A 25,681-nucleotide genomic window follows, 5' to 3' on the forward strand; every position below is an offset into this window, starting at 1 on the left:
TCTTAAATTTTTTAGAGATTTTCTATATAGACCAAGACTTTGATAAAAAGCTAGTGACTGCCTTCTCTTTTCTTTGCTAGGTATCAGAAATTTTTCTGTCAAACTTTCGATTACATTTTCATATCAACGTTTTTGAAGCAGTTTCATTTTTCTAATTTACATCTAGGTTTATACTTTCATTAAAGTATGATTCTAATTCTATTTTTATGGCTGACTGATGTTGCCTCTTACTTAATTTTACTATTTTAGAAACTGTTGTTTAAATGTAAAGATTCACAAAGACTGTCTACAATGGCTAAATTTGAACCGCTTCTTATATAAAATCTACATAAGTCTCTCCTCTCCTTTCTTCAGTAAAAATTTTTTTTTCATTAGATGAAGAGCAAAAATGAAATCAAGTCAATAGTAATAATTTTAGGTTAATGTACAAGATAAAAAGGATCCCTCTTAAACCATTTCTAATAGCATTTTAATGAATTTATAATAAGCTCTACAGGTTTCACCAAAAATATGATCTATTACATTTATTCTAAATACTGACAATATCAATTTCAATTAATAATAATATTTTCAAATTTTTTAATTACCCTGAATTCTAAAAATTGTTCATATTCAATTAAATTGCTTATTTGAAACACTACCTTGAAAAAGTGAACTCCCCCCCCCCCCCACAAAACTCTACATTTTGAAGAAAACACTATTATAACACTATCAGTTCTGTACCAGAAAATTATTGAATCAGAGAACAGCAGCCCTGAGCTCTGAGCAAAGGAGGGGAAGTATCAAGGTGAGGGCTATGTATTCAGACAAAAGCCTAGAGTAATAAATACAGCTTGATCTCTACAAATTTGGAATAAAAGTCAAGTTTCATAAAAACTATTAAAACAATGAATTTTTCACATCTTAGCAAAATATTTATTATAACTACGTATTATTTAATGTTGTAATTTATTCTTATCAAGTCAATGATTGTTATATACTGAAAACTATATAGCACACACAAAGAATTATACTTTGGTTTAATTCATATTACTTTAAAAATTACTGAGAAATCTTAATTTGACTGCAGGTTAAGCCTTACAGAAATATGTTACAAGAATATTTATATCTAATTTCACAAGAATATTTCAATTTTATTTAAAATTAAAAAAATTCATCTTTGAAACAAATGTTCTTTCATATACAAATGTATCTTTTTATATTAAAATGTTACATGATAAAAGTTTGGTAAATATGAAAAAGATAGTTTTTATATAATGCATCCTAAATAAAATAAAATTTAAAAAATAATTATTTATATTTAACTTGTTTAATAAGATAATAACAAATAAGTGATAAAACATAATATACCTTAAGTTATATTGTAGAAGTATAATATAAGTATGATTAAACTTATGAAGTTACGCTGCTCTTTTGGCCAATTCACCAATACCAAACTCAAAAAAATACAAACCATCCTAAAACCCCATTTTCAACTCTCTGAATATGATAAGACTGACAAAAAATAAATTTTATCAGCAATGATTTAATGTTATATTGGCTGATTTGAAATGGACTGACTCACTTCAAAAATGTTATACTTTTTCAATATTTTTATTCTTTTAAAAAATTATTTTAGTTTTTAAAGTAAAAGTAATATAAAATTTACCTGGGTTTCAGATAGCTCTCTCAGAAAAAGCTTAGTAGAAAATAAATACCATAATTTACAAAATTTAAACTAATGTTAACTGTTCATGAATGAATAATTAAGGTGCAAAAAATGAAACGATGATAAAAGAAAGAGATGAGTGATATGAATTGATAGGTAAAATATATTGAATAAGATTATGTAAGATTCTCTCTAACATAAGGATCTATTTTTTTATGTAACCTGGTTAGAGCTCAATACAAATGGGCGTGTGGTCCAAGTGGATTTCATATCTGGCAACCTCTAAGCAGACTTACCTGGCATACAAGCCAGATCAGTCCAGTGGTAGCATTCAAACCATTAACTGTCAAATTCAAAAAGACATAATGTATGAACTTTCAAAATGAGGTACCAAAGACTGATTCATAGCCACTGGTTGCTGTTTAAGAAGTTAACTAATGAATGAAAGAAATATACAAAAACTGTTTTGGGAAAACATTGCACGTGGCTTTTGATCACCACATCATGAAGTCAATACCTTGGATTTGAAACTGATTTTTCCCGAAGTTTAAAAACCTCTACAAAGAACTGCTCTAGAGATCAATTCTTTATAGAAGTGTCCATAAAAATTTAGGCTACAAAATAATTTGTGTGTTGGATACTGCTCATTTTAAAGGAAGACCACATACACAATTACAGAGTAAAATCATTATTTTATGTATTCAACTAAGAATTAATAGTGAATTTCTTAATTCAATTGTTATTGGCAATGAAAAATGCAGGTCATCTAGCATTCTAGAGTCAAAGTCTCTGATCATCCTTAATGCAAAAAAAAAGTATAAGCAAGGTTTGTCAGAGGGTACATTAAAGATCACTAACTGTAGGGATCAGTTTTATGTACTACTAATCAACTATAAACAAAAATAAACAACAATCACAATATAAGCTTGCTATAAAATTATTTTAATTTTAAAATATAATTTAATCCTTTGAACCAAAAAAGAAAAAATTAATTTTCTTATCAGACATATAATATATTCAACATAAGTTACACGAGTTATATTCAGCATAGGTTCATAATATCATAATATGTAGCTACCTAACCATGTAAGAAATAAGGAAATTTCATATGAAAGATACCTTATTTTTCATTTGTTTTCTTGGTATTATCCAATTTCAAAATTCTCTAACTTTCTTAAAAAACTGTATTAAAAATTAATAATTAAGTATACCTACACGAAAGGGAAAGTTTCATGTAAGGCATAAGAATTAGAAAAATAATTTTTCAATGTTCAGTTTCAATATGACAGCCACTTTTAAAAATGTTATTTCAGCACAGCTAGTGCATTAGATTCTTTTGTTGAACATATATTTTTTTTATAAAAACACTCATTTTTTAATAAAACTTCTTGTGAAGTAACAGAGAGTACTGATATTGCATTTCAGGAAAGCAGCCAAAAATACATAATTTGCCTCATTTCTGAGGCACTGGTTTTTCTATATAGATTGACTCACATAAAAGATCAACACTCAATATAATATAAAACTAATTGTTTTTCTATCAAGCAATTCATAAGATATAACTCCTAACACAAGCTTTTTCATTAATGACACTTAATACTTAAATAATCACAGTACAACAATCAAATGGTGAAGGATCATTAACTTATTTTGATTATGAAAGGAATTATCTAACAACATAAACAAATCTGTACAGCTTACTTGTATACATTACTATCAGTATGACGAGCTCGATGTTCTATAATTGCTGCACGTGTTGACAAAGTTTTGCCACAATCGCATGTTAATTGAGCAATTTCCCTGTGAAGGTCTTTACAATGTGTCCGAAGAGAATTCCAGTTCTTACAAACATATTCACAAATATGGCATTTGAAACTAAAACAAATTATAATTAATTTAAAACAATAAAAAAAAATCTTAAATAAATAATATATTAAGCATTTACTGAAAAGGTGTCAATGTAAAACTAAAAACATCAGCATTATGTAAGCCAAAACAGACATGCACAGAGCTTTTACAATAGTGCAGTAATGGAACGATGAAATTAAATGATTAAGTTTTAAGCTAAAGACAAACTAGAAAAGAAACAAGTCTATGACAAAACAGAAAAAGAAAACAGTTGTGTGCTGATGTTTATTAATAAAAACGTACTAACAGCTGGACATTAAGCTCTCTTAAAAACATATTGACCAAGGGGCATTAAAACAGGCACATTCAGCTTTAGTTCTTGACTTATAAAGAGTTTTATTCTTATCACAGCTAGTCCAACATTCTTCTCATTGTTCAAGGTATCTTGATACAGCACTTAGCTGTCATTGCATTTATCACACAAAATCTCTTCATAAATTGTAACCCTTCAAGAAGCATTTTCTACTTGAAGAATAAATAACAAAAGTTACAAAAGCAATATCTAGAAACTAAAATGCTTAACAAACCTCTATAATAACAATGTTTCAAAAAATCTAGATAACTACATAATTGATAATAATGTTCTTGAGCAATGGGCAAGAATCGACAAAAGCACTGTAGTTTTCAGTAGCAATAAATATCTACATGTTTGGTATTTTGAAGCAAATAACCATAAATTTTATTTCTTCTTCCTAGGATCAACCAAATAACAAATTTGTTTATCAAGTGAAACATACCCAAAGAGGCTACACAATTTTTTTTTATCTACTCCATCTTGAATCAGACCTGCTTTAATATGAACACAACCCCAAGGGAGAATCTGGGAGAATTATTCACCACCTGCACTTCCTTTGTCATCTTCATATGGATGATCTCTTTACTAACATTATGGACACCGCATGCCAAGCCAATTCAGTCTACAGCATAATCCCCAACATGTTAACTGATATAGGCATATAGAATATCTCAAGCATGCTTCCCTTTTTGATTTCTGCAGAAACTGATCGCACAAGAACACAATATTTTCTGCAGTACCTCCTCCTCATACTCCTCATAATAGTCAGATTCTGCAGAGGGTCTCAGCATTTGTACACACAAGTATGTTTTAAAAAAATGGTAACTGGCAAGAAACTGGATCAGCTTATACACCAGTTTTCCGTGATTATGATCCAACCATCTTCGGGGGTCCAGAATCAGTCTGTAAGGTATTCATATGTCTCCCACTGTCTACTTGTCAATCGCATGTTTCAGTGTGTTTTGTGATAATTTGCATATTTCAACATCTCACCATCATTCAACCTACAATAATGGACTAATATATTTACACCGGATGATGGAAGCTTACTCTTGAAACATTTTGTTAGGCAGAAAGAAAGAAGTAGCAAGATAATTTAAATCAAAGTATTTATAAAACTTGTTAGAATTTACAATTACAGACCATGAAACATTAAAAATTATTATTTTTTTTAATTTTAATAAGTCTGGTAAATTGTACAAGAGGTTAACAGAACATTTTTTTAAAAAAATTATTTCTAAAATGCTGTATTATCTGCAAATATGATTGCTGTAGTTAAGGCTTATATGTTAATACAATACTCCATTAAAACGTACAAGTGCCAACAAATTTCTTATGATATCCTTCAAGCAAAGAACAGTACATAGAAATTGGAAGCTAAATTTTGTGAAACACCATATGTAACACCTAGGAAGTGTGTTTAAATGGAAGCTAAATTTTGTGAAACACAATATGTAACACCTAGGAAGTGTGTTTAAAAATTATGCCAACAGAGCAGTTCCAAATATCTAAACTGATGACCACCAAGTTGACCTGATTTATTTGCATGTGACTTTTATCTGTAGGGATAGTTAGAAGAAAATTTTCAATAAAAACACTGTTCTTTGGATGGAGTTAAAAACTAAACTGAAAACTTTTAAATTAAAAACTGCTATTCAGACTTTACCTTTCCAGTTTGTATCATGTATATTTCAATATGATCAAAAAATAAATACTGATGGTTGAGGAAATCATTTTGAATGTGCTGTTCAAAAATTAACAAATAGCACAGAGTTCTCCCAAATGATTAAATAAAACATTCTAGTGTTATAAATTCTATACATTACAAAAAAAATACAGATTAGAATAAAATAGTTTCAATTAAAATTAACTACAAGAGGCCTCTAGATTTCTTTTTTATAACAGAAGAAATTATGAAGGGTAAAATAAACCTTCAGAGCACACAGCGAGAAGAATACAAAACAAAATTAGGGCTGATGATTAAGGTAATTTAAATGCTTAATTCTGAACTGACAATAATTATGAAATATATGTCATAGAAAAAAAGGATGAATGATAAATAAATAACTTATGTTAACACGGTAATGAAAGTACGGAAAACTGTTAGCAAATTTGGACAAGAAAATGTCATAGGATCTTCTAATAATACCTCTATTTAAAATTTAGTGCCAAATCAAATCTTGCTGAAATTTAAGAAAATCAATCTTAGTAATAATAAGGAATCTGCATAGGCCAATATTTTGATGAAATATATATATATAAACTGCCCAATAGAAAAGGTGAATGACTGAGTCTTTGTGCAACTAGCAGTACCATCTCTGAATGAATGAATATGTTTGTTACATGATGACATATTCGAGCTTTTTACCATAAAAATGTCAAGGTGCTAGCATCTTTTGTTTAGTTGTAATGAGATTACATTTCGAGTGTCAGTCAAAAAACCAACACCTGGACCAATGCTCTAATATTAAATTTTATTATAAGTTAGGTAAAAGTGCTACAGAAACTTTTGAAATTATTCAGACTGTTTATGGTAGTCATGCAATGAGCCATATGAACATTTTCAAGTGGTTTGCAAGATTTTGTGACGGCAGAAATAGCACTGAAGATGATTCACGGTCAAGTCCATCAATAACAGTTCAAACTGAGGAAAATGTTCAAAAAGTGGCTGAAATTCTTAGAAATTATCATTGTGCATCTGTGAGACTCATTGAAGAGCTCACTGGTATTCCAAAATCCACTGTCCATCTTATTTTAAAAGAAAATTTAGGAAAACAAAAGGTCTGTGCTCACTTTGCACTGCACACACTACCTGTCGATCAAAAAAATTACAGAGTGGAACACTGTAATGATATGAAAAAAAACAGCTGATATGGATCCAGACTCCATGTCAACAATTTTAACTGGCAATGAAACATGGTGCTTTCAATATGAGCCATTCACAAGGCATCAGAGCTTGGAATAGAAGAGTGAGTGAAATAATTCCGTTACTGCATAATAAAAATCTAAAACATTTTGCAGGATCCTGCAAAAGTAATTTCATGAAAAATTAAAATAAGATATGTCTCAATTCAATATTCTTTACTAGGTGGTTTATTTAATAAAATTTAAATATACATACAGTATTATATAAATCAAAATTGGAAATGAGAAAAAACATCAGAAAAACTTTCTTCAATTTTTTTCTATTATATTAATATAAACTACAAGCACTAAACAATAAAAATCTACAAGATTTCTAACAAAAAATACAATAATTTAATTTAAAGGTGTCTGTAAATACTACTAAGGGACAACTCAATCTGTAAAAAATCAAGAGTAATTGAAATGCAACTGAAAGGGGAATTTATGAGGAATTAAATATTAAAATAGAAGAATACAAGGGACCAAAAATATGTTATTTACAGAACAGAATTTTGTTATTTACATAATACTATTACACCAATATTGTTATTTACATAATAAAAATTACATTAAGTACAGAAATATTCAAAGCAGAATGTCACAAATCAAAGAGCTTTTAAGCAAGAAATAAATGTGCCGGAATTGATATAAGAGTTAAAATATAATCTGAAAAATTGTAAAGTTTAACCTTTTATTTCAGTGAAACTGACAATAGTGACAAATATAATGAAAGTTAAAAATTTGTAATTATACGTACAAAATGAATGTTTTTTTTTAGCTGATTTTTTTTTTTTACTGATAAGATATGTGTTTCTAATTAAACTTACAAGGCTACCTATAGGCTAACTTAGGCTTACAAGCTAATTTCAAGTTTCTTGTTTTAAACAATATATTCACAATATGTTTTATTATAGACATGGAATTAGTTTACTAAAAATATCAATAGAATTCTACATTAGAAAAACCAAAGCCAATCAGTTCAAGATAAAATGTTAAAATGCAGTTCTAATTTACAATAAATGTAAAAATTAAATAAATAAAATGTCTTTGAACTAAATTTACAAATACACCTACAATTCATTTGTTTACATTATAAAACTGAAAACTGAACAAGTTTCCTCAAAGGAAGTAAATGTATAATTATTAATCACTGAATAATATTTTATAAAGATACAAAATGAAAGTTTATAGAAAATAAATTTTACACAATACTGTTGTGAACCGATTTGATTTGGGTAGTTAAATTATATTTTATATATGTTACTCTCTGTACTCTATATAATGCACATTAATCAGTGCATTCACTCACTGATTTATGTAGTAAATCATTTTATTAAAACCATTTAGTTTATTTTGAATCAGCCACTCAGCACCTGGCTGCCTATCTGCAAGTATATGTCTGTGTGTGTGTGTGTGTGTGTGTGTGTGATCATGGGCACGTGTATTGATTTCCTGTAAAACAATCTAACATTTATCCACATAATCCTGACCAAGATAAAAATTTCCGACTTATTCTGATGGGTAGTTCATTCTTTTTCACCCCAATCTGTTTCCCTTACACTGATTCTCTTTTTTCCCATTACCTTATTGTGAGAACACAGATCTAACTGCTAATTTCTTCATGCTGGTGATGCTAGGGCAGAAGAGCCAGTGAAACTTTGGTACCTGATGGGAGAATTGGTAAGCTAAATTTTAACATTAAAGAAAAACAATCCAACATACTTGCCATTTATAGTCCTAGAAAAGGCATTCGATAACGTAGACTGGAATAAAATGTTCAGCATTTAAAAAAAATTAGGGTTCAAATACAGAGATAGAAGAACAATTGCTAACATGTACAGGAACTAAACAGCAACAGTAATAATTGAAGAACATAAGAAAGAAGCCGTAATAAGAAAGGGAGTCCGACAAGGATGTTCCCTATCTCCGTTACTTTTTAATCTTTACATGGAACTAGCAGTTAATGATGTTAAAGAACAATTTAGATCTGGAGTAACAGTGAAAAGATAAAGATGCTATGATTTGCTGATGATATAGTAATTCTAGCCGAGAGTAAAAAGGATTTAGAAGAAACAATGAACGGCATGGATGAAGTCCTACGCAAGAACTACCGCATGAAAATAAACAAGAACAAAATGAACGTAATGAAATGAAGTAGAAATAATGTACCACTTAACGTGAAAATAGGAAGAGAAAGGTTATGGAGGGAGAAGAATTTTGTTATTTGGGAAGTAGAATTACTAAAGATGGATGAAGCAGGAGTGACATAAAATGCCGAATAGCACAGGCGAAACGAACTTTCTGTCAGAAATATAATTTGTTTACATCAAAAATTAGTTTAAATGTCAGGAAAAGATTTTTGAAAGTATATGTTTGGAGCGTCGCTTTACATGGTAGTGAAACTTGGACAATCGGAGTACCTGAGAAGAAATGATTAGAAGCTTTTGAAATGTGGTACTATAGGAGAATGTTAAAATCAGATGGGTGGATAAAATGACAAATGAAGAGATGTTGTGGTAAATCGATGAAGAAAGAAGCATTTGGAAAAATATAGTTAAAAGTAAAGAAAGACTTATAGGCCACATATTAAGACATCCTGGAATAGTCGCTTTAATACTGGAGGGACAGGTAGAAGGAAAAAAATGTGCAGGCAGGCAACGTTTGGAATATATAAAACAAATGGTTAGGGATGTAGGATGTAGGGGGTATACCAAAATGACACAACTAGCACTAGATCGTGAATCATGGAGCTGCAAACCAGTCAAATGACTGAGGACAAAAAAAAATTTTAACAATCTCAGAGGGATATTTCCCACTGGGTTGCTGCATAACAGGTCTAACGAGTGAAGTGCCTCTATCAGACTTATTAAGCCCCACCCTCAATACCCATTACTCATATATTTTTTTATACTATTTTTGGTTTTATAACAACATTATTGTAGTTAATTTTTAATTTGAAATAAATTTTTTAATTTTACACAAAATGATACTATTTCAATTGAAAGAACACTGAATTTGAGCTGTTATTAAAAAGAACACATAATTAAGAGTTTCTGAAAAATATAGATGAAAAAATTAAATCCACTGAATATGAATAACTAAATTAAGAGCTTTCCTATGGTTTGTCCATCAAAAAGAACAAGAAATTTGCTTCCAGAACTGACTCTACAATAAAAAGAAAAAAAAAAGATTAGCTTTCCTTTTAAATAGTAGTAGTAATTTTATTACACACTCAGATTTCAAATGCACTTAGATATTAAACACTTTACTGTAAATGCAGAAATACTCTCTGCGATCATTAAGAAAGCTAATTATTATGCATAACATTTTTAAGAAATAATAAAAAGATTAGCTGATGAAATAATGCTTAATTATAAAATGATACAATCAAAATCTGTTAAATTACACAATTTGGCCTCAGATTTAAGTAATATAAGCAATGAGTTACCATTCCTGCATGCAGAGAAGCATCAGGAATCTACAGACTTCTTCAGTGCTTGCTGCAACAAAATATTCATCTAAAATAAATAAAAGTATTTCATTAAATACTCATTTCCCCTATACTGACATTTAAAAAATGGTAAACTAATTCATCATTTCTATGATGAATTAGTTTATTTCTATGATGAATTATTAATTAGTATGAATTAGTTAAGATTATTCTTAATCTTAATTTTTTTAATATAAAGTTTATATTTAATAGACTTGTTGAACAATACTTACTGATAAAGTGAAGGAACAAGTGCTTTTAACTCTGATTTTCTTAGTTTTTTAAGTACTGTAGCTTCTTCTTTACCATCTGCAGAAACTTCTTTTTCATTACCAATGACCTCGACAAAATCTTCACTCTCTTCTTCTTTGCTTTTGTCACTCTCACAACATCTATCATTTTGTATAATTCTATTAGGAATCACATTCTGTGGAACTTTTGATTTCCTTTTTGCAGCACCAACTAATACACTCTGTTCATTCCCTAACACAATTAATAATAACATATTTAAATAATTCATTTAAAAAAAAAGTAATTGATACAGACAGCAACCATTTATTTAATTTTTACCCAAATCATTAAGTTATGATCAAGCTGAATGCTAAAGAATAAAAATAACTGAATCATGTTACAGAAGAACATCTCATTACATCAATTAAAAAATAACATTAACTGAAGAAACACAATCAAGTAAATGCTAAAACATCCACTATTATGTTTACAATGTATACATAAGGATGTAACTCTAATAAAAATGCAAAGCAAACTTCGGGGCACACACCTATGGTGTTCAGACCCTGTCAGAAGAGAGTCCATTCATGAGAAGTATTTTACTATGACTCAGTTAAAGTAATGTTCTGCTTCTACAGTATAAAATGAAGGTCTAAGTATAAAATGAAGGGATGAAGGGATAAGAGGCAAGGGAAAACTTGCCTTGGCAATGGTGCACCAATGGATGGTGACTCACAGTCTGCAAATAGGACCAGAAAAGTTGGAGGTGCTGGTGCTTGCAGGTTGACGCCAACTAAGGAAGATGCGCTTCACCATCGATGGTGCAGAGATAAGCCAAGTCTTGAGGGCCAAATACCTCGAGGTCTGGATGGACAAGCTCCGTTCATTCGGATCTCATGTCGAGGAAGCAATAAAGAAGGCAGAACAGATAAGGGCTATCTCGAGGCTGATGGTGGCGAACACAGTAGGGCCACGAGAGAAATGTCAACGAGTCATAACTGCAACAGTGACATCAGTCTTATTGTATGTGGCCCCTGCATGGAAAAGGGCAGTGGCGGTTCAAAAGTACAGGAGGAAGCTGGAGGCCACTCATAGGAGGCTGCTTCTGCGGGTGTCATGTGCCTACAGGACAGTCTCCTATGATGCAATCTGCATCATTGCAGGAATGCCAATAGAACTATTGGTGGAGGAATGATGCTTGCGGTTTGAATGTGTAAGCATAGAGAATGCAAGGGTGCAGATCATGGCCATCTGGCAGCAGCGGTGGGAGGCGAGCCAGGTAGGACAGTGGACTGACTATGTGTCTGATTCCGGACGTGAGTGCTTGGGTGGAACGTAAGCATGAAGTTGGATACTGCCTCACTCAACTACTTTCGAGCCATGGGGACTTTGATAGCTATGTGCATCGCTTCAAGAGGAGGAGAACGGCGGGTTCAAGGTGCTGTGCAACAGCTGACACAGCCGAACACACCTGGTTCGACTGTGTCAGGTGGGAGAACGAGAGACGTCAAATTTCGGTGGCTGTAACACCAGATAACGTTGTCAGACACATGCTCCAGAGTGAGATTGGATGGAGGGAGGTAGATAAGAGTGGCTCGTCTTGTACTAACAGCGAAGAGGGAGGAGGAACCCCCTTGACGTGCACATGGCCCTCGATGTCATCAGAGGCGTCAAAATGTGTTTCATTTTTGTAGTTGTTAATGTACTTTGTTAGATTAGGAATTTACGATTGTATTATGTGTCTTTGCTCATGTTGTTGTTGGAATATGTTGCCGGATATACTGTTGGACATGGAGTGGGGGAATATTGTAAGCGGTGCTCTATCGCTGATGCCGAGGGAGACATGGCGCAACACGTAATGAGGGGTCATAGGAATGCGTGGGTGATCGAGGACAGGTACAAGTCCATCTTGATGTGTGTAGTGGTCAGGGAGGCAGCCTCTATGCCTAGAGTGTTCAGGCATACTCACGCTCAAGAGTGGGTGGGTCGGAGCTCGCCAATGATTGCATGGGGAACCCTCGAGGTGTGCATGGGAGGACGCGTAACTGTATGTCTGGATCAGGTATAATAGGGACGGGAAGGCTCTCCTGCGGAGAAACATTCTGATCACCAGAAGAGTATGATTAGTATGTACATTTATGTATGATTAGTATGTTTTTGAGGAGGCACGGGAGAAATTCATTTATTGCCAATGAAAAAACTGACACACCTCCTCATCAGCCAAGAAAAAAAAATGTATTTTTTACATTAACTCTGTAAAGTATATTTTGGAGCATAATTGTTCCTTTTTATAAATATTTTTAACTCTCTTATTATACTATTCCTAATAATGGCAAGGCCAATAATACAGGCATACTTTGGTATAATAGGGATTAACCTTGCTTGCCATATAAATTGTATTTTCTCATTTTGTAATAATTATGAGTATATACAATTTAAAAATAATTTTTATCAAACCAATATTGGGTATAGCTACAAAATGTTTTTTATGTCAGAAATTACTTCATGACTGAGCATATTAATGTACTACATATTAATCTCATACAATGACATCTGTTACTTTAAAAATATATAAATGGAATTAGAAAACAATTCAGTAATAAACATGATTAATTAGGTACTTCAGTAATACACGTTCAGTGCGATGCAGGAAAACAAGCATTTCATTAGGCCTGACTATATGTTCATAAAAGATACCTGTATGACTCATTATCACATCACCTGTCATTAACTACATTTTTTACAGTTTACCTTTGTATCATATAATTTATATAGAAGTTTTTTTTATGTTGGAAGAAAAATTTTTATCAAGAAAATAATTCAGCAAAAAAAAAAAAAAAATATTAATACTAGACTTGTCTTCCATTTATACAGTTTACATAGAGTATGAACACTTTTCATTCAGTTAATTATTTTTTTAGGCCACATCTGATCAACAAGGTCAAAATAACAGTCTATATTTATATTATTTTAATATTCTTTTTTTTATAAAAAATAAAAAAAAATTAACTTTAAAAAATCACAAAGACCAAATGAATACTTCGAAAAAAAAGTAAAAAATTCCCAGGGTGAGATATCCATGGACTATTTTAACAATAGCATTGAAAAAATCTTTCCGAGTGACAGCACAATATAAAATAACCAAGTCAGCTAGCTGAGCTTAAATAACAGCAGTACAAAATATGTGACATTTGATGCATCAACATGTCATCAGCCCTTGGTAAAGTTCAATATGACGCATAATGATTCATTAGTCCTCAATGAGTAATGAATGTTTAAAAAAAGTACTTTAAAATACCACCAAAAAAACTTGTTATATAATTCTTCAAGAATTACTAAATAATGATAGGTTGAAATACATTAGAATATCATAAAATTTGATTAATTATGGTACTTCTGTTTATCTGAAAATTGGATTCATTTTGAAAAAGAAAAATTTAAATATTACAGAAGTTTAATTATTTATGTAAATTCAGAAGTGAGGTCCATAGAAATAATGGCTGTTTAAAATCTATGTGATTCTATGATGGTACTTATCTGGTCCTGTAAAATCAGATTCCAAATTTGTTTATGAGTTTGTGATTAACGTAGTATTGTTTTATTGATTTTTAAATTTTCTAGTTTTTAATATATATAATTTCCCAACAAAATCTATTATGAAATGCAAGTTTGGAATTACAGTACAGAGGCTTCTCATAATTTAAAGAAGGTAAAAAGTAGTAACTTTTCAAAACATACGAGGGTCAGATAAAGAGTAGTATTTTTTTTTTTTTTTTAAACCAAGGCTTTTTCTTTATTTTTTGTTAATTATAGCTCGAAATGAAAAATATAGGTGTGCAAAAGTTGAAATTCATAGATTACATAATTTTACCTAAAAAAAATGACGATGAAGCATTTTTATAAACTGTGTAATGTATAATTTATATAGTGAAGTAATAAAATCAAATTTTCCAGTTTTATTTGACTAAACATTTTCTACTGTTGTCATAGTTTTACTCAACCCTTCTTCTGTATTGATGTATTACTGGTATTTAACACAGAATACCTATTTTGAGTAGTGATTAAGCTTTTATTTCACTGTTAGTTACTTTTTCATATTTCACTCTCCCCATTTAATCTTGTTCAATCTATTCCCCCTCAATGGGGAATTTTAATCTTTAAGACTTTGGGGGTTGGTATCCCCATGGCCCTAGCCTCAGCAGCTTTTCTTCCTCTTACACACTGAGCTTCTTAACTCTTTACATGGTACACATACACAACACCAGGTACACTACACAATTTACAATCCTTACACATCAACATCTTATATTACTTCTTCTTACACTTAACACTTGGTAGTGTTGTGACATCTTATGAAATACAACCATAAGCAAAGGTGGAAACTATCGTGCCGATGGGTGGATAGTTCTGAGTTTCAAATGGTGTCCTCTGGGCACCAGGGTGAACCCAGTTGCACGAACCCATGTAGCTCCAGTATGCACAGTCTGCTGGAGTGGTCTGTTAACTCAGTGGTATTTGTGGGAACCGTACGATAGTCCCAAACAATAATCTTTCAGTGGCTGTTGGTCCACTTGAAAAAACCAACAAACTGCAGAGTTTGAAGAAATTTCAACCAACATTATCAGCCAAAGATCTAGCCAATGATAAAATGACAAGTAATGTTACAGAAGAGGTTAAATTATCTTGTGTAAGATTCTTAGTGCTGATGTATAAATAAAGAGGAAAGTAGATGCTTTGCTAAGGTTTCTCCTTCCTCATCAATAACAGCATCATCATCACAGGTTGAGGTTCTTCAAAATCTGTAAAAAACTTAGGAGTGGCACCCTCCAGATTGAAGTCTATAATGAAGAACAGTGTCGAAAACTCGTAGCCCTTATATTATAATAAGTGTAAAGAGAAGGATGGAGTGACAGTTGAGTCACATATGACACCTAATTTCAGTAATCTATTGTTGTGACTTGGCTGACATTGAGTTCCATGAAATTGCAGAAGAATTTTCAATTTTCAGTCAGTCACATCTGTGCAGAGGATTATGAGAAGAAACAATGGTGCTGATGTAACAACATCCTCGCTAGATCTAACCTTTTCTAGTCCAACCATTCCTGACCATATAAAAATTGGTTATCTTTCTGTTCGTGTACGACCATACGTAACCAAATCCCAAATCCCATTTTGGTGTTTTGGTCACACCAAAATTGGTTGCACAAAGGAACAGGTTTGTGCTTGTTGCAGCTATATTGGCCATGATGACATCACATGCGCTGAAGTAGAAAAATGTATAAATTGTAAGGGTTCACACTCAACAAGGTCTCAGAATTAACAAGGTCTCCATTTATAAAGAAGAAAAAGTCATTTTGAAAATCAATGCTAAGCAGAAAGTGTTTTTCCTTTGGCATGTCAAGAATACAGAAAATTGGTCAGCATGAGGAATCCTGTACAAACTGGCATTAGTTTTGTACAGGATGTCTCAAACAACATTCAGAAAGCGAAGGATGCGGATCGTGTAAAGAATTAACCAAATTGCCAGAAGTTTGTCAGAACAAGTAAAGTCCCTTACGGTTGCAGTCCCTTACAGCATTGAGTACTTTCAAAGTTACTGATGGTGGTTTGTCTAAATCCACATCAGTCATTAAGACTGGTAGTTGCTGTTCCTGCTGCAGCAAACAGCCAAGTTTCCTGTGGAGATCTATTAAAATGTCATCACCTGGTACGACATCTGTATCCTCCAAGACTTCCAAGTTTGGAAGGAACTTAGAGATGGTCTCCTACCATCTCGAAGTTTCTACAGGGTCAATCCATGTCTAGTGGTCCGTCCAGTTTTGAAAATCATCCCCAGTTGACGATCTCCAAATATCATCAAATTTTTGGTAGAAGTTTCCCATTGTCGAAATACCATTTTACCAAACTGTAGCTTTTTATTTGCGACAGCTGATTTTTTGTGGCCTTTTGAAAAAGGAGTACTTAATTCTAGTTTGCGGACACATGTAAAAATTGTTATCTTTGACTAATAATGTTGATGGTAATAATAAAGATACAGAATCAAATTTTGGTACTGTTGGTTAACTTTGTACGCTACATCTGAATATATTGGTCAGAAGTTTCTTTTGGAACCTGGTTTTGAGATATATTAGCTGAAATTCAGTCAAAAAATTTGTCTTAACACTTTGGAAGTCAAAGTTAGAGCTTATATATTTTCTTATCTAATTCTTAAATTGGAATGAGAATTTGTAATCTGATAAAGGGAATAAAATTATGTGTAGTATCCTGCAGTTTCAAAACAATTGGAATCTTTTGTCAGAAATCCATCACCAAATTTGGTCAAAAAGTTTTTATTATGATTTTTGGTCCATTTTTGAAGGCTTATATCTCAGCTATACCTTCTCAAATTTTGTTAGTTTTATAATAGGTGGAAAGGGCAGCTTTTAAACAACAAAATCCATGCATTTTGTTTTTTGAACTTCATTATAGTAGGTAAGAAAGCTTTTCAAAGACAATTAATCTTTTGCATTTGGCAGATTTTTAATATGTGGTCATTTCTAGTTAATTAAAACAACTTAAGGTGGAAAAACATTCAATGCTGCAGAATATTATTATATTTTTTTTAAAGAGTATTCTAAAATTTATATCTCGATAAAATTTGCTGTGTTCCAGGAAATTTGGGACTATTGAACTTTCAAGATTGATCTGATAAAATCCATTTTCTAAAATTTTCAAGAAAACTCTATTCTACAGAACAAAATAAAAAGTTCTAGAAAATTCCACTCCCCCAAAACATTCTAGAAATTTTTCTGGTGAACTCCATTTGTTCTAGAACATTCTAGAATGTTCTTTATTTTGAAGGGTATAACATCAACTTTTCATGAATTAGCATAGTTGTTAGTGAATACCTTCTATAATCAGTTATGACATTTATTGTTATCTCCAACTGTGTTTTGAATTGTTTTAAAATGAATGAAGTTCTTGGCCCCTGTCATTTTGGCAAGCCTGAAGGCTCTGAATGGTACAAGTTTTTAACGTTTAATTATGGAAAAGCTTTTTTGTTGCCTGTGAAAGATCTATCAGCAATGGACAAAAAAATTTACAGCGACAATCTGGAATTAACGTTAATGAAGATGCTGACATATGTTCCTACCATAAAGCTGTTTTGCTGACAAAGTTTGAATTCCTTTAGAGGGACTGCTGTAATCTATTTGAAAGAGTCACACAAAGCCAGAAAAGGATTGTGGCCTATTGATATTGATTCTGATGACTGATTAAAAGCTTTAACGGTTTATGGCTTCAAACCAGGTCAAAAGTTATGCCCATGATATAGGCAAGAACTGGCTCAAACAGAGATTCAGCCAAAGGATGATCAACCAGAATCAGAATCTAGTGATGTGGAAATGCTAGAGGCTTCTGGAGGAATAGATAACTCCATCACCACTTGGAATCTCTCCTTTGAAGCTTAAATATGTCAGCAAACGAGTTTCAAAAGGCTACCTGAAGCAGAAGGTAAGAAGAGCACAAGATGCTATTGCTACTACAGCAGCAGCTGCTGCTGGTTTGAGTGTTACTGATGTAATGCAGTAAACTTACTCTTTAACATTAAAGAGTAAGCAGTGTTAAGCATGTAAAGATTTAAATATCCTGATTGAAGAGCTCAAAGCCAAACTTGATCTAAGCTTGCCCACAAATTCAGATTTTAACATTGGCACCCAATAGCTGGAGTATTGAGAAAATAGCTGATGAACTCCAGGTTTCAATGAGAAACAAAGGTTTCAAAGAAACAAAGGCTGATGAACTCCAGGTTTCAATGGTGAAGCAGGCCAGGAAGTTCAAATCTGAAGTTGGACTTTGGCGACACCAGAAAAAAAAAAAGAAGGAAAAAACTGAAAGATGATATTAAACAATGGGTCCTCAAATTTTTTGAAGATGATGAATTTTCCCAAATCTGTCCAGGAAAGAAAGATTTTGTTTCAGTAAGGATCAATGGTGAAAATGAAACGATCACTGGTAGACATGCAGAAACGTCTACTTCTGAGCAATTTAAAAGAGATGTTGATGGCTTACTGCACACATAATATCAGAATGTTAAGATCATTATAGCTGCAATATCCATCAAGGATGACTACAAGGTATTGATTGAGAAAACTGCCTGCAGCTTAGAATCTAAGGATTGCATGCTACAACATTGTGAACAGTGTCCTGGAAAAACTGGATTGGAGTCATATTTATTCAATAAACTTAAAGATTATGACTTGGAGGATTTAACAGAATATAAGCAGTAGATTCATACAGACAGACATTTGGAGATGCAACAAGCAACTATGGAAAATCTTATTGAAGAGCTTTCCTTAAAGATTTTTTGCAAAAAAGTATTTCCTATGGCTATAAATATTAATCAATGGAATGTTTGTGGTGTCCATTCTTGCAATGAGGATATTGAAATCCTAATAAAGGAAAAAATCATTTCATGCTGTCTGCAGAAAACTCACCTGCATCCCCAGGATAATGTCCTTTCATGGATATGTCTGTGAAAGATGTAACCATCAAACAGAGAACTGTTTTCCTGAAGGAAATTGTAATAGCTGCCTGTATTCCGTTGCTGACAAACATCCCTGCAGTGTCAGTAAAGATACTGGTGCTATACAAAATGAATATCTGCAACTTGCATCTTCCTCCAAATTCCGATACCAGTAAGTCTGTCCAGTCTGTTTTCACAGATCCTTTTACCTTGCCTAACAATTGGTGATTTCAGTGCCAACCACTATTCATGAGGCTCATCCATCATGTTCTTCCCGAGGCAGATCAACTGACGCAGTTGATCAACTTAGATCTCTGCTTATTGAACGATGGATTTATGTCATCTTCATTAGGTACATTTTCAAGCATCAATTTGTGCTTATGTTCAACAACCTTAAATCCACGTCTTAGCTAAGGTATTTCAAAAACTTCTTTGGAAGCGATCACATACCGGTTGTCATCTCAGTTGGTAGTAGCGATTTGCCTCAAAGCCAGTCATGCAGGTGGATACCACCTGCATGACTGTCTCTGAGGCAAATCAGACTGGATCAGATACAAGAATTTCTTTGGCAAATATGACTAGAGTGGTGCATGATCCACACACTTGCCAAGTTTACACACCTAATTCTTGATAGTGCAAATGAATTCATCCCTTTAACATCTGAAAATCAAAGACAGCATGCTGTTCCTTGGTGGGATAAAGGATGCAGGCGCGCATTAAGGGAGCATCGCAGAGCTTCCTGTAGTTTTAATCGAAGACCTGTGACTGAATTGCTCTGCAAGTTTGCTGTGGCAATTGCAACAGCTGTTTGCTACAGAGTGTTTCAGTCTGCAAAACAGAAATCATGGCTGGATTATGTCAAATCCATTTCACAGTCAACACTATCGTCTGTTGCATAGAGAAAAGTTCAAACCATATGTGGATCACGAAAAGTCCAATCGGATCAGTGGATGAAACAACGATGTTCTCATTACCACGTCAATTAATGTGGCAATCACGTTTGAAAACTCATTTAGGTCAGTTTCGCTCACATTATCTTACTGTCATGAGTTTATGAAGTATAAGTAGTCGGTAGAAAATATTCTGTTCGTGATTGGAGACGAGCGAAATGAATTAAAATATACCTTTTTCTTTTGATGAGCTAAGGTGTGCCTTGAATAATTCACCTGACTCTTCCCTAGAAATGATATCAGGTTTAGAATTTTGTCGCACACCCCAAATACGTTTTTCTTTTTTTTGTTAAAGAGGTGGAACAACCCCATTTACAAGCACCAAGGCAGTGTTGGGCTCGCTAAGAGGTTCCACAAGGTGTTAAGTGGGTATGTGTTAATGCACAATACCAACTACTAAATCTCCATCCCTGGCTAACCTCTTGGAAACTACTTATGTGGCATTACTTCATGAAGGGGGAAATGCCCGTGCACACACAAACGCGCATGCACACTCAGTCACTGCAAGCACCACAGAACGAAACTAAAAATTACACACAAACAACAAATTAAGCCAAAACGATCAACAACCAAAACACACACACACACACATTACACAGACAAAACTCACAAAACGCAATATATCTACAAGAAACATACAACAATACTATCAACATACAGTACTTACCAAACGGAGACTATCTTTCATTGATGTAACAGTGAGAGATGTCATCGGCACCACGAACAGAATGCCCATGGCTTTATCCACCAAGGTGACCTCCATATGCTCAGAAGACACCCCCCCAAGGTGCTCAGCCGCAAGCTTGTCCAACCCAGCACCCTTCGACATCTCCTTCCCTTACGATACTCTTCTGCAGCATATAGTTTCACCATCACCTTCTGAAACCTCTTAAAGATAAATCATGCCTCTTAAGTATCATCCTATCTCCTTAACCAGTACTCTGTGCAAGTTGATGAAATGAATGGTAAACCAATGTGTAGTGTGGTACCTTGAAAGAAATTCCTTAATTGCCCCCAAACAATACGATTTTTGCCAAGGTAGATTGATACGTAGTTTCTCTTAAATCTGTCATTCAAAACACCTTCCTACTTTGCTTTCACCTTGTTACTGTATCTTTTGACATGCAAAATAGTATATGACGTAGCTTGGAGGAGAAGAATCCTAAATAAAGTGCATGAACGGGAGATACAAGGAAATCTTGCATTTATCGGAGGTTCATAAATAGTTGGTATTTCTGAATTCGAGTTGGAACGATGGTATACAAAAACTTCACACTAGAAAATGGTATACTACATGGAAGTGTTACTTTGTTTGTCATAACCATAAATACTATATATAACAAACTGCAATCAAAAACTTATTATGTGTTCTTTATTCATAGATGATTTTTCTATTTATGCAGCATGTAGAACTTCAGCTACTGATGAGAGGCTGCATCAAAACACAATAACACGTTTAGAATTGTGATGTAAAACAACTGGATTCATGTTTCTCCAAAGAAAACAAAATGTATTTGCTTTTCATGCTTGAGGGAACATGTTGACAATCATCTGTTTCTTCATGGTGAACCAGTTGAAGCATGAATGCGGGTTACATTTTTAAGAATGTGATATGGTCAATGACTAATGTGGGTAACACATTTAAAGGAGCTCATGGTAAAATGTTTAAAAATCCTAGACATGCTAAAGTTCTTATTAATACTCATTACGTGCATGATCAAGTATGCATGTTGTACTTCTAGAACTCCGGTCCATACCCCCTTAAACTATGGGTGCGTGGCTTATTCATTCATATGAGCTATCACTCTAAAGATGCTCAATGCAGTCGATCATTCATTTATCTGCCTCTCTACAAGTGTGTTTCGCTCAAGCAACATGTTAAGTCTACTAGTGGACAATGGTGAGCTATCTCTCAGGAATAGATGGAAACAAATGATATGCTCCTATGTAGCTCCTGTTAAAGCACAACCCAACCCCATAGGGAGAAAACACCCACCTTATGATGTTAGCGGTCGCCACACCACCCCCTTCATTCCGAGCCCTGAGGAGTTTTACCAGTGGTCATCTTTAGACCGTCTAACTGACAACATCCCACAGTCATCAGCCAGGCCTTGGTCAGGATGCAATGTAAATGCCTCGGCAGACATTTGCATCAGTAAAATATAAATCAAATTTCGCCATCATATATGCCTCAAATGGACATCTTCACATCCAACCTAACATGATTCCTCAAACTAACTGATCGAAAATGCAGAAGCCCGAACCCCACACCTAGTCCAGATTTGGCAGCACTGTTTATGATTGTGAATACCTCAGAAAACAAACAAGTTAAGGTTAAATCAGTACTACACTCATATCAATCAAAATAATGTTTTACACAACATAGAAATTCAGACCTAAACCCAAATAAGTTGGCCAATTTTTTTTTTTTTTTGTTAGGTCACCTAACAAGGGGAACATAACTTCATTCCGGTCTGCACAGGAGCCAGGGACAAATACTGCACCTCTACCCGGTCCCATCATGAAGTCTCTTGTGTGGCATTTCCAAGTCACAACCGGAACGCCACCAGCTGAACAAAGCCAAACCTCTAGTCGCACGTGCTACCAAACCCCGGTAGCGCGGCTGCACCACATCAAATCATAACACCAATATAACCATGGCACGATACCAATGCACTTACCTCTAACCAATCCAATGCCTAGTCCAGAACCCTAGCCACCCAGGATCCTACCACGATTGAGTACCTCAATTAAACTCCCTCTGCAGGCCTACACACCACAATGGCACGAAGAAAATCAGCCACTATTGACCACTCCTCGCAGATCATCCAGTTAATACAGAGATCCAGAAAGGAATGTATTCTCTCAAGTTCCCTAACAGCTCATGAACATCTGACCTCGTATCAGGGACAGATGTAAAGGACGTGGTCCACTGTATCATCAGTCCCACAGTCCGGGCTTTGACTTGAATCCACTACACGAAACTTGCCCAAAAGGCACGATGCCTCGAGAGAAATTCTGAAATATGCCAATTGGGGGAGACTCATCTAATCGCACTTGAATCAGACACTATGGAGAATATAACATGCATATAGCGACCTGTAGAGGATTCGTCCCACCTTACCTGCCAAGATGCAAGGCCCCAGTCTTCAATCTCCTGCTTTCGTTCTCACTTAAATAAGTTATTTACCTTGGAAATGTAGCGTTCCTTACGCTCGTTAGCTAAGATATCTATTGGTTTGACTCCAGTAACACAGACTGCCTCCCGCGAGACTGTTATATAACTGCCTATAACAGCCAGCAAGAGGAGTCACTGGGCCGCAGCAAAATGTCTGAGCAATACCTAAAAACCATGCGGTGAGGCCAGACAGGTACAGCATACAGCATAATAGCTTCACTGACACCTTTGTAAAGGATATGCATGGTACGGTAATTCAACCCCCAATCGGGATGAATGACTCTATGGATTGTGTAAAAAGCATCAGCAGCCTTTTTTGCTACATATTGTAGGTGTTCCTTGAACCAAAAATTCTCATCAAGGATAACACCCAGGTATTTTCGAGTTGTAACGTACCAAATGGGGAGACCTGCCACCCAGATTCATCGGGTAGCAGCCAATCGGCCTTTAAGCAACATCATTGTGGTTTTCTCTGGGCTGAAAATCATCTTATGTTGGAGACTCCATAGTGTCTCACAAGCACGAGCAGCTCGGAACTCTACCTCGTCATGTGAATCCCCCTCAATCAGTAGCAGCGCGTCGTCAGCATAAGCAACGACATGACAACCTTAAACACAACTCAAATTCTGTGATCCAAAGAAGGGGACTGGCTTGAGGGCATTCTTTAGTTAAGGTCTTATAAACCTCCAAGCTGCCATCACACAGGGAAACAGTCCAATGGCTGAAATAACTTGAGAGTACTTCTAATTCATTTAGTGTACACTTACGCTTCAGCATCTGAAACAGGGCAGAGTGCCACCGTAAGTTGTTAAATGTCCCGGTTATGTCCAGAAAAACCCCTATTACATATTTACATGGATTAGAGGAAGCTATATCCTTAACTTTCAGTATGGCATCTTCAGTGTGCCTTTCCAGTCGGAAACCTTACTGGTTATCCAGTAGCAAATGATTAGTGGCCAATCTAATATTAATACGCAAATATAGGACCTTCTCAAAGATCTAACAATCGCAGGCAAGAGCGTTGGTGGACGGTAAAAAGAACTAACAGTAGGATCTTTGCCACCACCTCTGAACAACACCAAGTCTCCATGCTTCCAACATGCCAGAAAGTGGCCGACGAAGAGTAACCTATTATATATTCTAGATAGAGGACCAAGTACTACTGGAAGTGCTCGGACGAGGAGCTCCACTGTGATACAATCATATCCGTGCCATACTACAGATCACCTGGCACACCTCTGCCTTGGTGATCTCAGAAGATTGTAAGTCGGTCTCGATAATTGCGACTTTCCGCCTGACATGCTGGTGTTATGAAACCTCACCCACCATAGTGGCATCCGGGAACAAATCATTTAGAAAAATATTAAGGATATGATCCTTATCAATTACCACACCCTCGCAGGTTGACAAAGCTGACTAGAGGACATCTTTCCTGCGCTTATGTCCAAGGGCTCTATACACAACACCCCAAGGGTCTCTATTCCCTTGCTCCTGAATGAAGGAGCAACAGGAATTATGCCTGGAGGACCTAATGCTATGAAATTACCTAGCCCTCCTTCTGCGGTAATACGCAGTTAAAGCCACACACCGATCAGGATCACCCTCTCTTTGAGCAGCCCTTCTGAGTCAATCCACACACTGTTTCATTGCTGTCAGATTTCGAGACCACCAACCCGACATACATTCCCAGCCAGCGCCTCTAGGAATGGCAGCTTCAGCCACCGCCATCATTGCAGAAATGAAATTTTCTGCCAGGACACCTAATGGCAGGCTGTCAAGCTCTCAAGAAAAAATCTCCAGTCTCGACTCCAACAAAGAGAAGAATTTCGGCCAGTTCGCCTTCTTATGCAGGAAGCACCCCTGGTAAACAGGAAAGTGTTCCTCATGGCTATCACGCAGCTCATCTGCTGTTTCAAATGTATCATCTGATGATTGCTAGAACAGTTGTTGACCACAGAAGACCATCAAGGACCCTGCCAGGGTCTATTGCTCATCGGCTTTACTTGTCTCTAAATATACTATTACCTCTAGATCCTTCTGTTACTGAACGTTATTATCACCCTCAGCAGCCCTCACTTGTGAATTATTGCCTTATTTTCAGTTGATATCAAAAAAGAACACAAATCCGGTTATCTTATAAGAAAAATGTTTAAACACTGTAAATGTTGTAAATAGTGAACCCAGATGCAATTATAACATTTATAATCTCTAGACACAACAATTCTATAGGTTGTGCTTTTGCAGTTGCCAATACATCTTTGGCCTTCCCAGCATCACCAGTGTTTTTACCGTGGGGTTGTACACTATTAACAAGGCCTTAAATATACTTTGCACAACATTCTGACACGTACTTGTCTGTTCAGATTCCATGAGTTCCTGGCATATGATTTGTGACATGTACTTCAGACACCCTTGTCTGTTATCTCTGAAAAGACTCAGCATGACACAACTGTGAGCTTTGTTGGATCCCTAGTCAAAATGCAACTTCAGGCAATGAACACACTGATCATGTAGAAAAGAGGCCTGTTGCAGCCCTCTTTCACTAATCATGTTCTTTTGAACAATCTTGTCTGT

The 25,681-nt window shown here is 34.6% G+C and overlaps 1 protein-coding gene across 2 annotated transcripts in view; it reads right to left on the bottom strand.

Moving 5' to 3' along the window:
• Window positions 1–25,681, bottom strand: part of LOC142326011 (uncharacterized) — a 93,505-nt gene that overhangs the window by 20,458 nt on the left and 47,366 nt on the right. For both annotated transcript variants that reach the window (XM_075368074.1, XM_075368065.1), the window contains exons 4-5: window positions 10,479–10,728; window positions 3,350–3,523 (exon numbers count right to left, since the gene is read on the bottom strand). In XM_075368074.1, coding sequence (XP_075224189.1) covers window positions 3,350–3,523; window positions 10,479–10,728 — 424 coding nt within the window. The remainder of the gene's footprint in view (window positions 1–3,349; window positions 3,524–10,478; window positions 10,729–25,681) is intronic.

The sequence above is a fragment of the Lycorma delicatula genome, chromosome 1 (assembly GCF_047948215.1).
Source record: "Lycorma delicatula isolate Av1 chromosome 1, ASM4794821v1, whole genome shotgun sequence".
Classification (NCBI taxonomy): domain Eukaryota; kingdom Metazoa; phylum Arthropoda; class Insecta; order Hemiptera; family Fulgoridae; genus Lycorma; species Lycorma delicatula.